Consider the following 23,357-nt stretch of genomic DNA (forward strand, 5'->3'; position numbering starts at 1 on the left):
TTCTAGGTAAAGGTGAGGAGGAAGAGATGATCCACTTTGGCCTCAGCACTAAGTTGTGTTCTCCAGCACAATTTACAGAAGTTATGTGTTTAGTCTTCAACTGGCTAACAGTTCTTGTGGATAGTCCACTCAAAATTCTGAACGTGGAGAGAGGTAAATGGTGGAATGAAAGCAAACTGAACCCCTAACACCTAGTTTGGATGTTATGTCATTTTATGTAATATCTTTGAAATGGTCTTAAATCCTTTTTGAAACACTGCCAAAATGTAAACAACTGTCAGTTACCAAAGCCCCATGTCCAAGTCTCTATTCAGCCACCACAGTACCTTGGGGAAAATGGTCCTATACTGTATAACCTTATTTTCCCTTACTTATTTAGCATACATATGAAGTACTGTCTACTTTCCTGGGTTAACATGAGATTCAAGTTAGAGACTGAATGTGAAACTGTTCCATTTATAGAAATAATGTTCATATATTGAGGGGTGATACTATTTGAAGTCAAAGTCTAATCCTTCAAAGATGAGTATCGTTAAAATGCTAATTCGAGAATTAAATTCATATTTTAATATCTGGCAATTCTACTGACATATCTAATAATCTTAAAGTCTTTTATTGAATTCAATAAGAAGTATACAGGTTTTCTGCAGTCATAAGGTTAATATACAAATAAGTGAAAATGATTCTATGACATCTGGTCCAACTTTCTGAATTTGCAAAGTGAACAACATATGCAGTTCTTATTTTATTAACTGACCCTGGCCAATAAGTGACAAATACATCATTTCCTTTTGATGATTTCCTATGGAATCCCTGTAGTGTATTTCAAGTAATAAATGTATCAGACTACATAGCAACAAAGATATAAGACAGAAGCACTGATTACAATGATGAATGTCCCAAACGAGGGAAGGAGCATTTTGCCAGAAGATTCAGAGGGACGGACTTTGGGACCTGGAACTGGACCTGGAACTGGACCTGGAGCTGTTAATGAAAACACATAATGATTGATATGAGTCTTTTTAATACCAAGTTCCTCTGTCTATATAATATATTCCAAATATGTAAACAAACATTCAAGTTGAGTTAGAAACTTAAGTACTTCTAACTAAGAACAATTTTCAATTAAATATCATTCGTTACAGATTTCATGCTATATTTTCATATAGATCATTAGGCTGTGCTGATCTAAGTTTTATCTAGGATTCCACAGGCTTTTTAATATCTAGACAAAATAATTTTTTGTTGTTCAAGTTCTCTAGAATTATCAGCAATTTTCTGTTTCCATTTTTTGTTTATATATATAGGCAAGGTAAAGTTTAATCCTATCTTTTCTACTTCAAGTATATTTCATGTGCATACCCTCATAGCTACCAATATACAACTGTATATTGCTGTATTTTGAAACACTAAGCCCTGCAAGGTCATAAAAATTTTTTTACCCCATACATAAAACATTGCTCTGGAGAAAACTGCTTCCCTTTCATCTGAACTAATGGAAAGGAACAGTGGAGTCCACCTTGGGATGATCTGTTTCACACTACCCTTAATTCAGACACCGGACTTCCACTGTTCTGCTTAGACTGTACAAGGGAGGACTGACTGGAAGGATCCAAATGAGATCACCCCTTGGATTTCATAATGAGGCCAAGAGAAAGTGCCAATAAATTTTATAAAAGCCTTCAACTCATTTGTCAATATACTTGTTATAATTAGTGCAGTTATACATGTACAGATGGGGAAATGCGTTAGTTTGTTACTATTAGAGTAGTGGTTTTTAAGGGGGCAGTATTGCTCCCTAAGGCAGTTGGAAGTTTGTCAGCATTCTTCGACTGTCGTCACCACAGTGGAATGGGTGGAAGTAGAGAGCTAGTTTTGTACCATAAAAAACCAACCCACTTCCACACAAATTTCAAATGTACTGCTAGACACACATAATTTCACAGCTCAAACCAGAGCTTAAATCAGTTTTATAAGTTTTTTGGATAGTTTCAATAAACATTAGCTTCTATCTAGGGCCCACTGTGTAATTTTGTTATAAATCATAGTTAGGTCATTATATTGACTTTTTAAATGGGTGAAGGTAGGTCTTATCTATGAATTTTGGTTCAGAATAGTATCAGGGATTTATAAAATATGTTATAAAAAGGGAGAACTGAGTTGATAAGGTTGAGAAGAACTGCTCTAAACAGTTTAGTCTACACAGTTGAAAATAACTGCTCAAGAAACAGTCAAGTCCACCACTGTATACACACACAAATATTTGGATATGACACTATATTGTTAGGATGCCTTACATTTTTGAAACTTTATTCCTTTTAAGAAAAACAATTTATTTTCTACACTGCAGATCAAACATTTTATTGACTAAGGAAATGAGATTTCTTACTAGGATTGTCGATTTCTTCTTCACTTTCATATTCTAAAATATAAACAGATTTGGGGTTAATTGCATTGTACACTTATTTATACAGAAGAGAAAAATCTGATTAAATGATAAGCAAACCTAGTTATTTCTGGGAGTGGGCCTGGGGGGCAGGTCGTTAGGTTTAGAGGTATGTGTGTGGTTGCAGGGTGGGTTTCATTTTTACTCATTTGCACTCTGAATATTTTTTTTACCATGTATGTTTCCACTAAAAGAATGATTAAATTTTAATTACAAAAGTATTTTCTTTAGATTTAGATTCCTGTACAACATTAATACCTACCATTTGAGTGTTTACTATGTGTCACTCATTGTGCAAAAGCTTTATGTACATTGTCACCTTTATTTCTTACAGTCCTAAGGGTAGGTATACTTATCCATATTATACATATGTTCCTCAAAACGTATCAGAGGTAGTCAGTGGTAGTGATGTCTGATTTCAAAGTCTCTGCTCCTGATTATATTATGCTACACTCCTCCAAGTTGTGTGTCTAGCACTGAAATATTAATATTGCCGTATTTTGATGACATTGAAGCCAAACGCCAATTACAGGAGCCCAGGATAGAGGTGTGTTTTTTAAAACTAAACCTAGACGAAAGACAAGTGTCATGTGACAGAAAATGAAAAGTCTGAGTCCTGGTTCTCTTTCTAGCACTTTACAGGTTCCTTAACCTTGCTATGTTCTACTCCATGTCCTCATCTCTGAAGTGGCAAAAACGGTATTTTGGATTAAATGAAATCCAGTATAAATGTTTTGACACACACACACACACACAAAACCAACAACATGCACTTATCCACAACTTTCTAGGAGAGGACACAATACAAAAGAGTCCCAGCAAAACCTAGTGGGCTATTTGTTGGAGGACACGGGGAGTGCGGGGAGAAGCGTGGAACGGCTGGTGCTATGCTGTACGGTACTGAATCACGCCTCTTTGACTAGACTGTTCCTGTGACCACAGATTCTCTCACCAGCCAGCTCGGCTGGGGAAGCCTCCTGCCCCATTCTGCAATAGGCGCGGCTGGACGCCAACTGTTCCAGTTTCAGATTAAGCACCTTTTTCTCTGCTTGGCCCTGAGAGCCATAAGAGCAGCTCACACAGAAAGGAGTTCTCAACGTTTTCCCCTCCAGCTTGCAGCCTGGGATGGCAGAAGCTATACAGCCCAGGTGTCCTCCCCAGAGCCCTGAACACTGGGCTAACTGAATGATTATGGTAAAGGACCCAGAACTCCATGGTGCCTCCACCCCCAATAAAAATATATATATACATATATTATTAGGTTTTTCATCTGGTTGTATCACTTTTATTCCTAAATGAGAAAAGAGTTCCAGATGATTAAATGAAGACAGCTACCATATACTGTTATTTTAAACTATTCATGTTCCAGTATTTTATCTTATTAAGACATTCATCACTCTTGCAAGACAGATGTTTTCTTCATTTTTACAGATGTGGAAGGAGAGGTGCAGAAAAGTGAAGTAACTTATACGAAGTCACCCAGAGGAAAAAGGCAAAGGAGATACTTCAGGAAGCTGAGTCTCTATCTTCACAGCCCACGTTCAATCCCCACACCCTGCTCAGCAGCTGCCTTTCAGACAACCAGTATGCCTACTAAAGTGCCTCTGACAATACCATGCAAACTCGGGCCCAGAGAGCTAAAGCTGTACACACACAGGGTGTCGCACAGGTGTTGTGAGAGGCTCACTTCCAGGTGGTGGCCAAATCCAACAGTGCAAACCTGGTGAACATATAGAGCTGCTGAGCCCTCTTTCGGGGCCTACATCCGGGCTTTAGGTAGTTAGCTATGAACGTGTGTTTCTGTGCACAGACGGAGTATCCACAGATGCGACATAGGACAAAGCTGAGCACCGTGTGCAGGCATATAATTTGGTGAATGCCAAAAATCTCATTTAACAGATCATCATGCCATGATAACAAACCTATCAAAAATTATTTTAAAAAACTACATGAACTCAGGAGAAGGGATTTAAGCATTGGATACAGCCTTGCACCCTGAAGTTTTGTTTTTAGTCTTTACAGATATTCCCATAAGGTAACCATGACAAGGGTTAGCCACGTTTGATGACAATTCTGAGGCATAGAGAAGTATTACTACTGTCCACAGCTCTCTGGTAAAACATTATATCCATTTTTTAAAAAAATTCTTGTTTAAGGAAAAAATTAAGTTTGAGAGCCTTCCTTAGTCTTTCCTTCTAAGGAACTTGGCAGGAGTCACTGTTCAGTTTCTCTGGCCATAGAACTTAAGGCCCTTCAATGGCCTTGCCTTCCAGTTACAGCTTCACATTTTATAAATACCCATATCACGGCTATATCTTAAAGGTGGGGTCGATCTGCCATGGTGAAGACACTAGAAAAACACATGATGAACCACAAATCTTAAAGAAAGGGTTCTTGCTCATATGTTAAGAGACCTGGGTCCTTCACTCACTTATGTGATTTTGTGCCAAGTACTTGGGCTCCTCTGCATACTTAATGGTGACAGTTATGTCCATGTTCCCCACCCCAAATTGGCAGCTTCCTCTCTGGCATGCCTACCACTGCTTACCAGGTAATGGAAAAAGATTCTGGAATTTTCATTCCTAAAAGAGAAGTTTTCAGTGACTTGCAGTTTGCTCCAATGAGTACAATTTCCAAACTCCTGTCTGATGAGCTCAAGTGACACAAGCACCAAAGGTCCCTCTACATTGTAGTTTTCTTGTTTTGGGTTTAAAAGTTCTGGTTACATGAACCATCACTGTTCTGACATGGCATTTTCAAATCAGTCTCTACGCCAGGAGAATACTACGTTTTGTTACCGTGAGACCCTAGAGGCTGAGATGATAGCCACAGCTAACAGTTTTCATATGAAGTTGAAGTTTCTATTGAGTAACTTTAGCTCCAGAACCTAGCAGGTGCTGGACTGCATGCACCCAGGTCCCAGCAGCCCTGCCTGCAGCCTGCCCCCACAAAGCCACTTTCTTGCTCCAGGAACAGGAGCAGAGGCACTCCTCTGCTCTTTCCCAGCTAAAGCTTTGTAGAATGATTGGCAGGCAGCTGTAAGGGAAATATTAATGAATAACCAGTCTCATGACAATATTCTCTTTAAAGTCAGGGGAGTCCTTCTCTGTTAGGGTAGAAAATTTTCAAATGACCAACTTCTGCTTCCTTTGTTTAATGCTAAACAGGGTGTAGTTCTAGGAGATATTCTGTGCAAAGATATGCTAATGTTAAGGGTGTCGTTATCCTGTGTTAAGATATGTTAATGGCCAGCCTCTGCTTCTGTAAACCTGCTTGCTTGCAAAATGGGTTTTGGGGCTTTTTAAGCTATTCCTTCTAGAGGCTCGGGGCTGATTCTCTAGTGGGGAGAATCAGTCGCCGGCCGGCTAATAAAGGCTCATAATTAATCTCAATTGGCTCCGTGGGTCTTAAATTTGATCGCACCACAACACTCTACTCATACTTGAGCCAAGGGAGTGAAAAGAAAGCTATCTTACCAGGTATTTGGATTGTTTCATGGCTCTTCCTACCTGTAGACAGAAATGAGTACTGGTCAGTATTAATGCTCCCTTTGTCTACACCCTAGCCGCCCCCCCGCCCCCCCCCCCGCCTCCGCGCCAATCTCTCGCCAATCTCTGACACTAAAAAAAAAAAAGAGAGAAAGAAGACAGTAACAACAAAAAAACACATTTCAATGGTTCTTTATTCTCTACTTGGACAAAACCCAAATTCCTTAGCCTGGCCTATGTGTCTCCAACCTTATCTTCATAAGCAGTCCTAGCACATAAGCTTTTAAATAGAACAGTACTACTGGATGTGAGACTCTGCCTGGTTTAGTTCTATTGTCATTATAATGACAAGCTTTTTGATTAGGCAGCCTTCTTAACCCCTCTGACCTTCAATTCGTTATTTATGCCAAAGCCATCTTTACCTTGCAGGTCTGCAGTAAATGATGATTAAAAGAGCTACATCATGAAAGTGCTTAGTATACTGCATAAAACAAAATAAGCAGTCAATAAATGGAGTCCCTCTGTTCTGGCTTAACTCATTCCTCAAACTCCACATCTGGTAATATCCTTAGTCTTAGGACTCTTCATGTCTCCTTCTAACCTTGTAGCTGCTCTCACAGAGTAAAGTAAAAAGATCACTTACCAGGTAAGACGGTGGACGCCTGGCTTTTCATTCCTAAAGATGAGAATAGGAACTATTTAGTAAAAAATGCAATTGGCTTGAAAATTAATTAAACCTTATATTTATATGGCTATTTACAGTGGAAAGCTCTAAAAATGTTGAGAAATGGCAGTGGACAGAGTAAAAAGGAAAACTCTGTAATTTAAGGTATGCAGCATAATGATTTAACTTAGGTATATTGTGTAATGATTACCACAATAACTTTAGTTAACATCTGTCCTCCCACATAGATACAAAAAAAAAAGAGAAAGAAAACAGTGTTTTTTTCCTCGTGATGAGACCTTTTAGGAGCTACTCTCTCAGCAACTTTCAAACACACCATACAGCAGTGGTGACCGTAGGCATCATGCTGTTCATTCCACCCCAGGACTTATTTATCTTAAAACAGGAGGTTTGAACTTTTTTACATTTTTTAATGAAGTTGATATTATTCTCTATATGATGTTTTATTTCTTATTTTTATTTGCCTATGTATATCTTTATAGATATAGATATTTACCTATGTATATCTTTATATGTATATCTATGTATATCTTCTCATATCTTTAAATATTTTTCAAAAATGATTTTTTAATGTTTCATAATATGAATATAATTTGTTTAAATAATACCCAACTGTGGACACTAAGGTAGTCAATTTTTGGCTACCTTAACACTGTGTAAACAAACATTTTTGTACATATTTTATACATAAAGCTTTATGATTATTTCCTTAGGACAAATATTTAAGTGTTATAACTGGGTTAAAAGGTATGAACACTTTCAAAGCTAGTAATACATACTATCAAAGTGCCTTCCAGAAAAGTTCCAATTTATGATCTTACCGGTAATTTATGAGTGTTCTTGTCCCTTGAGGACATTTGAATAATGTCATTTTTAAACAACAAAAACAAAAACAAAAACTTGGGAATGAGCTGTACTAAGGAGCATATTCAATAATCTAAAATATATGGCTAATGGCATTTATTAGATTGCTAGAAACAGAATATACAAAATCATCATTTTAATTTAGGAAAAACTAATGCCATTTTTTACTGCCCCTTCCCAACACCCTATGTCACAAGAGTTTGTGGAATAATCACTTACACCCTCCTCTATCTTTGCAACAACTAACATAAAGCAGAAAATAATATGTTCTCTAGAGCTGGTTCCTCATGCCATGCCTCTTAACTGCTCCACTGGGATGACCTAAGGATCGTCCGGAGACACAGGGAGCTGCTGTGTCATCTTTATGAAGACGTCCATCTGAGGGTCTCTGATACATGAAACTAGTAAGCTAAAGCGAGTTGCTATTCCTCTTCCCATCATTCCTTACTAGGCCATGCCCACCTGCTCCCACCCCTAAGGGAGCTGTCTGGCAAATATAAGCGCCCAGAGTTTATGAAAATGTCTTACCAGGGTCTTCAAGCTTCTGGTTTTTATCACCTACGTTATAAAAAGAAACTTTCTAGTTTTAATGATGTAACAAAATCATTGAGAGTTACTATAGTTACAGCAAAAATTATTTCAGGTAATATGGCCATAAAGAACCACTTGGTATGTCCAGTAAATTAATGCCGCTAAATTTAAATGTCAGCCAGAATCTAAATACGCTTTGGCTAATTGGGCTGGAATCTTCCTCTGGCCCTTCTACTAAAAAAACCAATCACATGTACCAAGTCTCCTGGAGATTTCAATGAACTAGAAAAATGTCTGTTGTGAAAAGTTAGTTGGGGTCCCTGCAAAGTGACCAGATGAACCTGTGGCTGCAACGGACCAATAAGAGGTGTTGCTAAGCAAGTCCTCAGGGGCATGAAATGCTTCACACCAGGACAGGAAATTATCTTCCAAACATCAAGTAAAATGCACACTTAATGCAAGGCCAGACACCTCTCTTCAATAACGAAACTTTTACTATAGCTACACTGGGCCAAACACATGACAAGGAATTCAAATGCAAACAAGTGATTTAGGCCATATCATAGTAAGTGAAAACTTAGGGAGGAAAAAAAGCATGTAATCACCTAGATATTTTGGTCAAATGGTACCAAACATTACCATATCTGAAAGGGGTAAATGACTAACTTTTCTGTTTTCATCTGAATGGTGTCACACAGGCTAATCTCAATGACAATGTAGAGCCCTCAGACCTGTCAAGAACGACTAGCTCTTCAAGTCCCACCAACTTCATCCCCCAGAATGTTCAGATTTCCAAAGAGCCTATCCTCTCATGTACAGAGAGGCTAATTTCCCCAGAATAGATTCTTTCTTTTATTCTTGCATCGTATCTGCCCAGTTACCCCTTCATATCAGCAAAATACTCTTTCTTCAGCTATGAATTGAATTTGCTAAACAAAAACGACTAAACACCTATGAAAGATTATTTTTTTAAATGAGAGCACACTTACCAGGGCTGGAGATGGGTTGAAAATATTCTGAAATACAAACATGTTTTCATTATATAGCACTATGCTCAGATGTGAACGTCATATTCAGTCTATTTTCAGACATTTGTCAATGATAAAAATTTGAATTGGCTTACATTTAAGGTATGTATGAAACATGGTAAGAAGAGAAATATAAAAGTTTCAATCTCAAAAACAAATGGATGTGAATTCATTTCAATTACATGAAGAATAATTCATAGAAAAACTAGCTGGAAAGGCAGCCAGAAATGGGCCCTTGCTTTCAAACTTTTTAATAAGGAAATCTTCAAAACAATCCACCCAAAGCGTGCATCTGCCCAAGGTATTATTTTCTGGCAACTCTGGTTCAACCTGTTGAGCCTAAATGATAATGCTATTCCCGAACACTCTTATAATTCCTATTTACCTACCCAAATCTTTTCCATGATCCTCTAAAGATTATCTGTTGCCACAGCCACCCACTACCTCTCCCAACCCCCAGGAAGCTGAGACAGACCACATAACCACACAGCCACCCCATCCCCATCAGGCTCCCACCTTGAGCTATAGTCACTCTATTCCTTCATTAATCTCCCAAATGTTATTTCCTAAGATATCAAAACATAGGGTTTTAAGTCTAGCTCTGTGTATAGGAATCACGTCAGGGCATTCAGGAGTCCTTAGGTTAGGGAGATTGCGGAATGGGTCTCTACGTGCCCAAGGCAAATGCAGTGTTTGGGAGAAGGGACACAAGCAAGGCTGAGGTGAGGGTGAGAGGAATGTAACCAGCAGTGGGTCCTGCGCCTTTCATCCGAAAAGGTAGTAGCATTAGCACAACTCGGCCTTGAGGAAATGATGGCTGACAGTATGACAGTATGGTGGGGTAGTCAGCCTAGACCTATGAGAAATAACACTGATAAAATTCCCATTACAGAGATAATACTTTAAAGTATATCTTACCCATGTTCTCAACACAATTTGCAGTTTTTAGTCCTGAAACATAAAGATAAAGGTTTATTAGTTAGACACAATCTACTCTAGTAAAGATTTCAAACTTGTCTGTGGCTATTGGTAATTAATCTGTCAGCTCCTAGCCTATCAGACCCATACTTCGGTGGGATGCAAATTGCAGAACTATTACATTTTTATATTCATATCGCAGCTACCAAACAGCAGTATGATCTTTGATAAAACATCTAACATTTCTGGAATTCAGCTTCCTTATCTGCATTTTCTACTGTACCTCAAATGACCTTGAAAGGCCCATCTAAAGCTAACACTTAATGATTCTATTCTATGATTAGTCTGTGAAAGTTAGGAGGAAATTTACTGTCTGTTCAATTAATCCTCTCTTCAGATACTAAATGTCCCAAAAGCAAGCCTATCCACTCACTATCACAATTCTTATTCATTAGAGAAAAATAATCTCAATCAGAACTTCAAGATCCTCAGATATATGAACAAAAATCCTTCGCATTCACATAGAGAAACAGAGTTGGTCTGCCCTAGAACACTGATCTGTACGTAAGGAGATCCACCATTTTTGAACAATTGAAATATGGCATCTAAAAGCATATCTTTATAAGGTCCTAGGCCCTTCTTGCTGGTAATGCCCTAGAAAAAATCATCAGTGGTACAGTGATTCCCCTGAGACTTGATATAAAAGGGAACTGGATAGCCTGTCCAACTGTGGCTAAGGCAAGAAGGTCAGTGAGAGGGTGTTTAGATTTGGTGCCAGGATGAACCATGCCACACGAAGGTCTAAATGTTCTATGGTCTCTTCTCCATGCCTAGCTAACTCACTGATCTAATCAAGTTCCGTTATCTGAGGATGAATCTCTCCATCTAAGATGGCAGAGTCCCTGAGAGTCCTGGCTTCACTATGAGAGATGTTCTCTTCTAAAATCTGCTCTCAAATCCTGCTTCATTTTGCGGAGTTTGAACCAAGAATCCAAGTAACTTGGTCCAGTTTCTACTGATCCAAGAAATGGTACAGATCTGTCAAAATCTAGATGGTTAACCTCAGGTGTTTGGCTAGACTGGAAATTAAAAACAAAACAAAACAAAACAGTTTTAGATACAATTATAAAATGTCTCAGCAGGAGATGAGTGGATGCAAGCCTTACCCAGAGGGCTTAGTTGAAGGGAAGGTGAAGGTGAGCGGAATTATAGATGAGAAAGCTACAGATACAATAGATTCAGCCTGGGTACTAAGCGCTGGGATGTTTAAAAGATTTTATCTTTTGTCTGTAGCACAAATTAGAACATGTTTCTCAAAGAGGAGTCTTCCAGTCACATACTTCAGCATCACCTGGGTGCTTAGTAAAATTGCAAATTCTAGGACTCTAGCCAGGGCCATTGATACAGAATTTCTGGGGGTGATACCTTGCAATCTACATTTTAAATAAGCGCTCCAAGGGACTTTAATGCACAAAAGTTTGAAAGCCTCTTCGGAAGTAGGCTCATGTATTTTATTGGAATTTTTGATACCTAATGTTAAAAAAAGTTAGAGGCGTACAGCATGACGTTTTAATTCACATATATTGTGAAATGATTACCACAAAGATTCAGCTAACACTTGAGGTCGGGTATCTTTTAATGTTTAACACAGATCCATTTAATTAAGAGTTCATTTCTCCACCTTATTTGACTCTGGATTTAATTTTCCATTAGCATTGTAAGCAGCAGGAAAGTAATCAAACTATTTTGGGTTTTTAAAGAAGCAGCAGGGTTAAAAATGGTAAGAGACTGATTCAGAGATAAATGAGAGGAAGCACAGGGAATGAAAAAGTGAATATAACCACATATTCAACAGATGTAAAAAGACACACGATTATTATGATTACTTTAATGCCAATAAATTTGAAATATAAGACAAATGGACAAATTTCTAGAAATATATCTTATCAAAAATAACTCAAAAAATAGAAAACTTAAATGGTAATAATATAACTATTATTTTAACTTTTTTCCATACAGAAAATACCAGGATAATTTGGTTTTTATGCAGCAATAAAGGACAGACGGAGATCTTCAAAAGGTTCCCCCGAATATTCAGCAAGTACTGATTAGCTTATATGTGTGTGGAAACTCCCTAAGACCAGGGAAGAACCCACAGGATCAAGACACAATGGAAAACCTGATAAGCTGTCATTTTAGCAGGGAACTCTACAGTGAGAAGCCGTAGAAGCAATCCAGACAATAATAAATAAAGCTCTCCCAGGAGTTCCCTATCTCCTTCGTATCCCAAGAAAGTACAGATGTCTGTGACCAAACTTATAGCTGACTGGACTTTCTGGCAACAAGACTACAGTATTTCCTGGCCACTGGGCTTCTGGCCACAAGGACTTGCCCACCTTGCAGAGCTACCGCACCGCTACCCCATTACTGGGCCTAACTGAGACAGACCATCTCACTGAAATAAAAGTCATAATTCTCCAACCCAATATCTTATTGGGCAATGAGTTGTCTGTAAACAACATTCATATAGGTAGGACAAACTCCCAAAAGATCCACTGTTATATAAAAATTTTACCTCCAATTAAGGGCCAAACCTGGCTCCTAAACCCTTAGCCACTTTCATACTTTCATTTATTAGACCTGCAGTTTCCAAACAGTGGCAAGGGGTACCTGAACACTACAGAACACTCACAGGGGTGTAAAGAGCTGTCTTAACATTTCAAGACAAACATAGTCATAGTTGATATCTGTCAGATACCACATGAATTACTAGCTTGAGGTAGAATGCAGTTTCCAAGTTATATCATGTTACATTTGGTTCCATCACATCATATATTTGCAAAGCTGGGTTTTCAGGAATTGTTTCGATGAAAACCACATGTTTGTGGAACAGGAAGTAAGGTGGTGCCTAATCTAATTCCAAGGTTTGAGAAGCTGTGTAGTGTCCAGTAGGCACATATGAACCATTAACAACTTATTGTGCTTAAGAACAAAATAATAGTGTTTTGTTCGTTTGTTTTTGTTTTTTAATGTAGGAAGCATTTAAAATCTTGTTCCCTGGCATATGTGGTCAGTTTGGCGCAAATAAACTAAAAAATTTTTTAAAATTTTTATGTGTATTATTTTTCCAAATGAGTATTAAGATGTTAGGACATAAACACTTAATGAGTTGTTTGACTACTTAATAAGTGAATCTTTGGGGTTTTTCTTTTAGTCTAGGAACACTGTGAAAAAAATTATGACAACACTAAGGGAAAGACAAGCCTACTGAGTACCTTTCTACACCAGACATTACAAACACCCTACCTACAACTTTACCCAAACTTCTGGATCAATGGGTCCTCACCTACAAGACATCATACCTGAAAAGACAGCACAGGTCTCTAACAAAACAGCCTGCCCTGAGGCTGGGCACATCCAACGGAATTCTGCATCCACCCATTGTAATGATGGGTGTCCAGTAGGTGATCTATTGCCTTGGATCCTCTGCGTAAGGATCAACTATGACTGTGTTTGTCTTGAAATGTTAAGACAGCTCTTTACACCCCTGTGAGTGTTCTGTAGTGTTCAGGTACCCCTTGCCACTGTTTGGAAACTGCAGGTCTAATAAATGAAAGTATGAAAGTGGCTAAGGGTTTAGGAGCCAGGTTTGGCCCTTAATCGGAGATAAAATTTTTATATAACAGTAGATCTTTTGGGAGTTTGTCCTACCTATGTGAATGTAGTTTACAGACAACTTCAAATGATGATCCTGGCAAGGAGCACACTGCCTTGGAACTGACTGAAACCTACCTTTCTGTACACTCACGCACCAACACTAATGCCCGAGTTATATGATTAGGCCCCTGAAACACTCAGAACTGGATCACTAAAGATAAGCCCACATGCAGTCCCTCTCTATGGAAACAAAAACAGCAAAAACAACTCATGAACTGTCTTTATGTTACTTAAGTACATACTCATATGAAGTGACCGCATCTGAAGAAAGTATTTTTAGAGAATGATGAAGCGAATCAAGCCTGTGTGACCATCATCTCTACTACAGTTTCTGGCTCTATAAGCAAATCTACTATAGTAAAGAAATCATTTATAAAGGACTAGGACTTCAAATGAAAAATTCTACCAGCTTCTCCAATAAAGACCTCTACAGGGCTGTCCTCAGCTATTTTTAAGTTGCCCACAACCATGCCTTTACTGCATTCCCAAGCACCAAGGAATTAAGGGTTGGAGAATGAGGGGAATTGGAAGAGTATATTCCTCTTCTTTTTGCAGGGCTGTGCTTGTTCTGACCTTAGTGGTAGGTGGATATTCATACAATATCTTTTACTTCAGTAAATACATATTTCATATGATCTCAGCAAACATACTGATCATATTGATCAGATCAAAAACAACAGTATATGAATCTGGATGCTGACTTTGCTCGCAGTAGTTCTGTGACTACCCTACTCTGCCTGCAGAGGGTCACATCATTATAGAAGGAGGATAGCCAATTTGGACCATCCCCAAGAGGAGGTAATAGACTGTAATGGGTTGGAATTATGGTAAGTGGCTTCTGACATGGTTCCCAATGCCCCTGCCTCCTGGTATTCATGCCCTTGTGTGAGCCTCTCCTCGTCAGTGAGGACTGAGCCTACTGACTCACTTCTAACAAACACAATAAAGCAAGTGATGAGCTCTCCCTTCCATGATTAGGCTGCAAAAAACTGTAACTTGCTGGCACTCCCTCTTGCTCTCTTGCTTACTCTGATGAAGCAAGATGCCACACTGTGAGATAGGCACGCTACGGAGAGGCCTGTGAGACTAGGAACAAGGGAGGCCTCCGGCCCACAGCTCGTAGGGAACCGAGGCCTTAGTCAACGATGCACCCAGAACTGTATCCCACCAACACCAGGTGAGTGAGCTGGGAAGCAGATATTCTCCAGTCAAGTCTTATGATGACCGCAGCCTTGTAAGAGACCCAGAGCCTAAAGACACAGCTATGCTGTGCCCAGGTTCCTGACCCACAGCAACTGAGAAAATAAATATGGTTTTAAGCCACTAAATTTTGGAGTAATTTCTTATGTAGTGATGAATAACCAATACAGATGTAAGGGTCAGTTTTATTCGTCAACTTGTCTGGGGTACAGTCCCCAGTTATTCAATCAAACACTACTAGTTGTTGCTTTGAAGGTGTTTTGTAGATGTGATAAGCATTAATAATCAATTAACTTGAAATAAGCGGCCTGATTCGATCAGTTGAAAGGCCTTAGATTAACCTCTGAGGCTTCTCAGAAGAAGAAACTGTGCCATGGACAGCAGCTTCAGCTCATGCCCCAGAGTCCCAGCCTTCTCCTCCTGACAGCTTGACCCATGAAATTCGGACTTGCCTTGTCGGCTCCCACAATCACGTAAGCCAATTCCATGCAGTTAAAGATAATATATATTTCCTATTGATGCTGCTTCTCTAGTTTAACCCTGACTGACAGAATAGGGATGAAGAAGTCTGATGGGTGACAGTCTGGAGAAGGCCGGTGGTAAAGAGCTTGCCCCTCTCCCTTCTCCTGTAAATATGGATAAACAGTCTGAACAGTCTTCCAAATTATTCTAGGCACTGATTCATATGTGAATTTCTCCTGGTGATGGATATGTCACATTCTGTCTGGCCTGTCCACATGGGATCTTCCTGATACCCCAACCCCAGACAACAGCACAGACACCTGGGTGCTCCCCAAGAAGGCTAAGAAGACTGTCAATCAGAACCAATGAAGGTACTTACAGTTAATGGACTATTGAGGGCCAGGGGCAGTTTTATAAATAATAAGCCTAGATAGTCCTATAGGTTCATCTTCCTTCTCCCTTTTGATAGCTTGGTAAAGAGCCGGCTCAACAGGTCTGAGTAAGCTCAGTGAAGTGGACTAATACCAGCCACTGGAGTTCAGGGGCTCCTCTTTCTAACAAGGCCACTTTTCCAGCCAGGGAAATTTGATATTCCCTAACTCCATGACACTATTAATATGTAGAGCCTATCTACACATATACAGCCTACCCCCTCCCTATAAAAACGTCCAACCTGCTAGATGATCTATGTTCAGGCTGTTCAGCAAAATAATGAGAGTCCAGGGAATGTTGTGTGTTCTATTATTTCTCTGCTTATAAGTTTCCTTCCAATAAACCTTGTATCTGCACTGTAAGGTCCAGGGAATCCAAAAGCTATGGCTTCCTGTTAGGTATTAATAATTCATCTACAGTCCTCCCCAAACAAGGTGAAATTTTCCAATGGGGTCATGTTTAGCTATTAAGGGATGTAGCCTAATTAAACTTTTATCAACTATTCTAGAAAAACAGTATAGAAGAAGACTAACTTACAGTAGTTTTCCCATGAGGAAGGAGAAAGGATTTTGTCACCATTTACTCACAGTTCACTCTCGTAATCTTGGGTTAATACCAAGATTCGTATCTTTGCCCACTAGGAACTGTATTGTCTAATGGGACACTAGTATTCTCTCCACTTCCTAACCTACTGAACTATTTTTTTTTAACTAACTAGTTTTTGTAAGGCTCATAATACATTTTTATCTTGGAAATCATAAGCGAGTTCAAAACAATAATACAACTGTTAACACTAAATTTAGTACAGTATACCATGTTATCCCTTTTAGGAATATTGTCTCTTTTCATGCAGAATTATAGCCAGTCACAAGGGAACAAGGTTCCAATTACATCCTCTTGGCTTGTGCTTTTAAAGCCCTTGTCATTATCCTTTATAGTGTTTCAAAAAGATTTAGCTTTAATAATCACTTTAGAGTTTTTGACTGTAGGTTCCCACTAGTTGTCTCTAGGTGGCAGCAGAGGACACTGGTTAGACTCGAGTCTGGAGTTAAACCAAGTGCACCCGCCTGCCTGATTTTGGAGCTCTCAAAATAAATAGCACACCTGAGCCTCCACAAAGGTCTTGTGGCTGGTTTGAACATTAACCTGCAGTGGAGCCTCTGCCTGGCCTTGTGGGTAGGCCCAGAGAGGTGTGCCCAATCCCCTGCCCCTTCTTCCTTCCTCACACGGGGGCTCATAACGCACTTGCCCATACAGGTCTGAGCTTTGACTCATTCTCAATCAACCCAATGGCTCCACCCCTTTTGTTCATCATAATCTCACTCACAAACATGGACTCTGGGCTTTGTTGCCCACCTCTATCAACCAACCGGATATCAGTGATCAATTTGGCCTGTAACTACTACACCCAAGGTTTCTGCATTACCAACACCTCCACAAGGGCATTTGGCTGAATGCATTAGGAACAACAAAAGTGGTATCATTCCGTCAGCCTAGCTGCAACTGAGTTTCCGGTAGTGATGTGCTGGTAAAGTAGACAGGTTATGGGGTGCGGGGCGGGGGTTGTTATTTCCATGGTATAACTCATTCATGACCAATTTCAAGCTGCTTTGATGGCTGAGGAATTGGGAAGAGATGCATGTCCACGGTCAGCTCCCATGAGCTGGTATGAGCTGGCTCCAACTGGTTTGGGTTTTGGTCAGGTCTAATATGTGGCTGGTGAGGGGGAAGCGCACTTTTCTCTCAACACAAATGTATTCACTTCAGTCTTCATCTGCTCCTCTAGGTGAACAGTTAGTGTCACTCGCTTGCAACTCAGAGCCAGCACTAGGGTGCGGCAAATAAGGTGCCTAGAGTATAAACCTGATGGAGGCACTCCCTCTCAGGATCGTGCAAATGCAGATGCTCCAAGTGTATGACCCTGACACTGCCGGCTTCCTTAAATTCTGTGTCCTAGGCACCTCGACAGCTACACAGCTTCCGCCATTAAGTCCCAAGTGGATCAGCACTTCCCGCCTATTCTTTTTTATCTCACAGTGCCTTGGTCACATCGAATCAAGGTCTAAACGTCTATCCCACTCCTAAGGCCCTCCTGCAATACTCACTCTACTTGACCAGCAACCATGGTTTTGGGTTCAGCTAGACAATCACATTCATAAGACCCCAAAAGGCCATCACCTCACCAGCTTACTCAGTTTTGCAGAACACAAGGCAGAGAACACAGCATACTGTTTAGCAATAGGACAGCATCAGGTATATCCTTCAATTCAAGTCCTTGCAGCAGTCCCGGGCTGTTCTTTAGCCCCCCAAATGATGACTCACTTACAAGGAAGCACGATTACACAGATGGGTGCAGGAACCATCCTAGTTTAGTAGCCTCATGTCACTATCTATTTGTTGCAAAAGACGATATTTCTCATACCAGTCAATGAGTGTGCTTCCAGGAATCAGCAAGAACACCTGGGTACAGCACAACACATTCAGGAGTGCCCAGTGCTATGGCTTCTTCCTAGTATAGTTCATTCACAAGCCTTCCAGCTCAGATGCACATTACCTATCAAGGGCATGTTTACCATTAAGCAGTTTAGCATTAGTCATTCCACCTTTGGTAGATTTCTGAGAAACAGTGCTAGAATAAGATCACCAGGAGGCCATTTTCATAAGAGGAAGAGGAAAAGGTTTTGTTAACCTTTTACTCATATACACCAAGGCACAACATCGTAAAATTTCAGAATGTTGGGAATAAAGAACACATCTTAAAACCTCCCAGAAAGGGGAAAAACATTTAAAGTTTAAAGTTTAGGTAACTAGAATGGCTTTACACTTTTCACAGCAGCTCCAGAAACTAGAAGACTGTGGAGGAACATCACCAAAATCTCAAAGAAAATAATTTCTGAAACAGAAATACAAATCTACGCGAACTATTATTCAAGCCTAAAGGTAGATTTTTCAGACATGCAAAGTCTTAGAAAATTTGCCTCAATGTCCCTTTCTTCAGAAAACTTCCAGAGAACCCTCACACCCACCAAACAAAGGAGTAATTCAAGGAAGAGGAGGAGATCCAAGACATAGGAGAGTCCTCACAGGGGGGAAGCAAAGAACGTCTCAGAAGAGTAGTGAAAAGGGGTTTCAGGACACTCGACAGGCCCAAAGAGCATATCGTAGAAGCGGGATGAAGGGGGGTATCTCATATGTTTGTATTAAGAAAAGATTTAGATTTCTAAAGAGGTGAAGGTAAATCATTGATGGCATATAAAAAACTAAGGAAACAAAAAAATTGTACAACTAATAACCCTAGGGTACAAGAGGTATTTTAAAAAGCCCCAGTCTTTACTATACTGGGAGAATGGAAAGGAGGAAATGCACGAACACTGAGGAGGGTGGTGGTTATCAGATACTTTTCCTTCACTCACCTAACAGCTATTTCTCATTCCATTCTCCCTTGCCTCCCTCTACCACAGAGGCTGGACATGCTAACTACCCCCTTCCCAAGCTCGTCTTATATGTAATCATGAATGACAAAGTGGCCATTACAGTCAATGGTATATATCGGAAATCTACAAAGGTCCTGGCAAAACTTTTACTTTCCTGATTAAACAGGCAGATTTGGCTGCCATCTCTTCTTCCCTTCTTTTTGTCTTAAATATAGATTTATGCCTACAGCTGCGACAATGACACTGAAATCATGAATCACTAAACCAACATACTAAGATTGGCAGAACAGAAAGAGCCTGGGTTACTGATACTATTGAGCCACTGTACCAACCTGGACGGCCTACCTCTAGACCTCTTGCTAAGTGAGAGTGATCAGGCGGGTTTTCTGTTACAGCTGAATGCGATAAAGAAATCCTAATGCATGAGAGCTACTCATTCTCTATACTGCGAAGTCATTAAATAATGTCTAAAAGTTAAAAATCAAAAAATCACAAGCTGAAGCCTGTGATTTATTTAGAAACATGGTATTAAGCACCTGAAAAATAAAAAGCTAAAAAAAAAATAAAATGGTTGCCACTGAGGAGTGGCACTTGGTGATGGAGAGGGGTAGAAAGTGGAGGTTGCTACTTTTCAGTGTAAGCCTTATAGAAGTAGTATTTTGGGCCAGGTATTTCTTTGTTGTGGGGGGCTGTCCTGTGCATTGTTTAGCAGTGTCCTTGTTAGTGGTAACTAGGGATAGCTGTGACAACTAAAAATGTTTCCAGCCATTTCCAAATGACCCTGAGGGACAAAACTACCCCTGGTTGAGAACCATTGCCTTATAATACTATTTTAACTTTCAATAATACTATAAATGTGTCATTTTGATAAAATTAAATTTTGGAAAAAGAAATTAACAGCATGAAAGGAGCTAGACTAGAGACCACCAATGCCAGTCCTCCTTTCAAACACCTCTTGATTTCCCTGGTCTTTTCCCTGGTCCTAAAAATCCCACTCCTTCCCTCCCAGACAAGCACAGGCAGAACAGGGACACTTACCTCCTAGAAATGCACACTCGTAATGGCTGCAGGTCTTGTTTGTGCTTTGAAGGATAAGGTTATTGCTAGACCCATCCTGCGACACACGAAAAACCTCATTCAGAGGTATTAAAATAATTCTTTTACTTCCACTTTCTTTATCAAAAAATTTTTCAACGGCAACTCCAAAGCACGTGTGGATGGTTAACAGAATGTGTTGGTCACTTGCAGCTTGAGGTTTGGCTGAATATGCCAAGGTGAAATTGCCAAATCTGGCTTGATTTAGGCCTCCAAAGGTAAAAGAAGTACCCTGGCTTGTGCTGTACACCACATTTTTGTAACTGTCCTCACAAGGTCTTCTCAGCAACTGCAGGGCTTTTGTCAGGTAAAAATGAAAAGCTTTAAACTGGAAGCCATAAATATAATCTTTTCGAGACTGGCCAGCCACCTTCACAGCGTCATTGAACAGATGGTAAAAGGGAGTTTGCTCCTGAGCTTCAGAAATATATGCCATCAGGGCTATTCCATGGTTATCCTTAAAACTCATAGGGAGAAAGATCTGAGGCTTCCCAGCTTCCCATTTGGCTTTTGCATTTTCCCACACAGCCTCAAAGGGCTGGTGGTTTGCTTTTTCTTCCTTGAGCAGTTGGGGAACATATTTGATTTCCATTCTGTCGCTACATTTCTGGTATTCATCATCGAATGCATCATCTGCCATGTCTAACACTTCAGCCTTCACCTTCAAAGGAAAAAGACATCAATAACCTTGAACAAGATAGTTGGTATATATCATCTCTCACATTACTGCCCCCATACTCTCCTGCCCTACCAAGAATCTATCCCTTGATTACAACCAGATTTGGATATGTTTTTATGTAGGAAATATATTCCATTGATATCGATAACTTTCTCAGCTGACCTATTTGTGTGAAAGAATAAATATCAATGGTGAGATATGGATATGATTATGCCTGTAACTCATTCATCTGAATCTTGTGGTGCAGAGAAAAGACCAAAGACTGAAGAAATGGGTGGCAGTCCTGGCTTTGAAAATATTCTTAGCCAGATTTCCTCAACCCCTTAAGACTGTCAAGTGAATCTGAAATCATGCGTGAAATACTATACATGATAAATACATAATGGCAAATATTACCCCTCTTCCTTTAAGGACACACCCTCCATTGTCTATGTGGTTTGGGCAGGAGTGATTCTGCACCTTCAGCTCCAGTGATAAGTGATGAAGCAGGCTTAAAAACCAGAGCACTCTTTCTTTCTCCACAACCATAGGCTCTAAGGATAATATTGGCTTATGATAGTTATCCTTTTAGTTCCATGGAGCATCCTGTCTGCAAATAAAGCCAACGCAGACAGGCCTGCAGAGCTGAGAGGCAGAGAGAGAAAGATGAGGCCCTGATAACATTACTTAAGGCCCTGGGTCTAGCTATACTCGAAGACTGTATTTCACCTCAGTCAAAACAATCAATAAATTCCCTATTTGTTTGTGCAAGTGTTCACTGTTTCTGCTATATACAACTGAAAAAGTTCTAATGCATCTTTAAGTGATACATATAAGATAACATTAACACCAGCTTGGAGCCAGATAGATCTGGGTTCAAATTCTATGTCTGTTACAAACCAGGTATTAATCAGATATAAACGTTGACATTTCTGAGCTTCAATTTTTTCATCTAAAAATGAGGATGAAGTGAGTAAATAACATTTTAATTGCAGGATCGTTGTGAGGATTAAATGACATAATGAATATATGCAAAGCCCTTGGCCCCATGCCTCACACAGATCAAGCCTTCAACGAACTGTCGTTATGTTTATTTTGTGATAGGCATATATTTGTTATCCTGTAAGTTTCTCAGGGGCAGGATCGGCATTACATTTATCTTTCTGAAATCTAAGCATCTACATATTTAAGTGAATTAAATAAGAACCCTGTACTATGGCCTATTTATCAAGAAATAGGATGAGCAAATCTACCCAGGAACACAATTTAAGAGTTTCTACAAATAAAAGAATAATGCCCTCCACATCATTCTCTCCATTGTTCTTATACTACTTGTATGGTACACTGGTTACATAAGTGACAACCCCAATTGGTGAATTTATAGACACAGAGATATTGAATAACTTGTCTGGAATTGAGATGTGAACCCAGGCCACCTGGCTCCAGTCTGTCCTTCTTAACCAAAATGTTCTGCTTCCAAAGATGAAGACCACTGACATTTACATAGCACTTTCAAGAGATTAATTTTGTCCTCACGACAACCCTTATGAAAAGTTGGACAGACAACTCATAACACATATACAAATGATGGAATTATGCTAGCATCAGAAACTGTCTTGATGACCAGTCTCAGAACATTGTGCTGGGGAAGTCATTGAGACCCCTGCACTCCTGGGTCTGTAGGCCAGATTCCTGAAGTGGAAATTTGAGCTTCACGAGATCGAATCACTGCCATTGCCTGGCCAAGAAGTGCACTTTCCTCTGCAGCACAGAATGCACCAGAGATGGTATCCCAGGTACTAACGGTTGATTTATCTTCAAGACTTCAACATGTTATAAGACATCGTACCCTGAAACCACCACTTTCTGTGTTCCTCATATCCTATCGGAGTTGATCCAATACATTCCTGTCTATTCTATGCCTCTAACCAGTCTCCACATGTCTAATTTTAGACATCAAGTCTTTCTGGACCAAGGCCATAGTTGATTGTGTGTTCTGTACAGTGAGTGCCCTGAGCAGTGAAAAAGTTCACAAATGCCACCACCATTCAGGGACAACTGGACGGGCCACAAGGTACCAGTACAAAAGGCTAGGGGAACACACTGATTATATTTTCTTCCTCTGATTTGTCCATTGAAACAAAAGCCAACACTGATGAAATTCAATTAATAAAAATTTATTACAAAAATATGGAAATGACCTAAATGTTCAAGAAAATAAATTGGTTAAACAAATTACAGAACATTCATAGAACACATACTTTAAAATTATGTTGCAAAAGAATATTAAAAATGCAAATAAAAAAACCGCAGGGAGATACTACTTCATACCCATTAGGATGGCTATCATGATAAGAAAATAAAGGAAAATAAGTGTGGCAAGATTTTAGAGACACTGA

At 39.6% G+C, this 23,357-nt stretch overlaps 1 protein-coding gene across 10 annotated transcripts in view; it reads right to left on the reverse strand.

Moving 5' to 3' along the window:
* Positions 1–594: 594 nt before the first annotated feature.
* The window catches only part of ART3 (ADP-ribosyltransferase 3 (inactive)), a 91,926-nt gene continuing 69,163 nt past the window's right edge, over positions 595–23,357 (reverse strand). For 5 of the 10 annotated variants that reach the window (XM_016156032.2, XM_016156039.2, XM_016156040.2 and 2 more), the window contains 8 exons: positions 20,244–20,961; positions 9,961–9,993; positions 9,004–9,030; positions 8,012–8,041; positions 6,578–6,610; positions 5,923–5,955; positions 2,390–2,422; positions 595–984 (listed from right to left, as the gene is read on the reverse strand). In XM_016156032.2, coding sequence (XP_016011518.2) covers positions 842–984; positions 2,390–2,422; positions 5,923–5,955; positions 6,578–6,610; positions 8,012–8,041; positions 9,004–9,030; positions 9,961–9,993; positions 20,244–20,961 — 1,050 coding nt within the window. In that variant the 3' untranslated portion in view covers positions 595–841. The remainder of the gene's footprint in view (positions 985–2,389; positions 2,423–5,922; positions 5,956–6,577; positions 6,611–8,011; positions 8,042–9,003; positions 9,031–9,960; positions 9,994–20,243; positions 20,962–23,357) is intronic. The other 5 variants (XM_016156033.2, XM_016156042.2, XM_016156036.2 and 2 more) reach the window with 4 other exon arrangements.

The sequence above is a fragment of the Rousettus aegyptiacus genome, unplaced genomic scaffold (assembly GCF_014176215.1).
Source record: "Rousettus aegyptiacus isolate mRouAeg1 unplaced genomic scaffold, mRouAeg1.p scaffold_m13_p_10, whole genome shotgun sequence".
Lineage (NCBI taxonomy): Eukaryota > Metazoa > Chordata > Mammalia > Chiroptera > Pteropodidae > Rousettus > Rousettus aegyptiacus.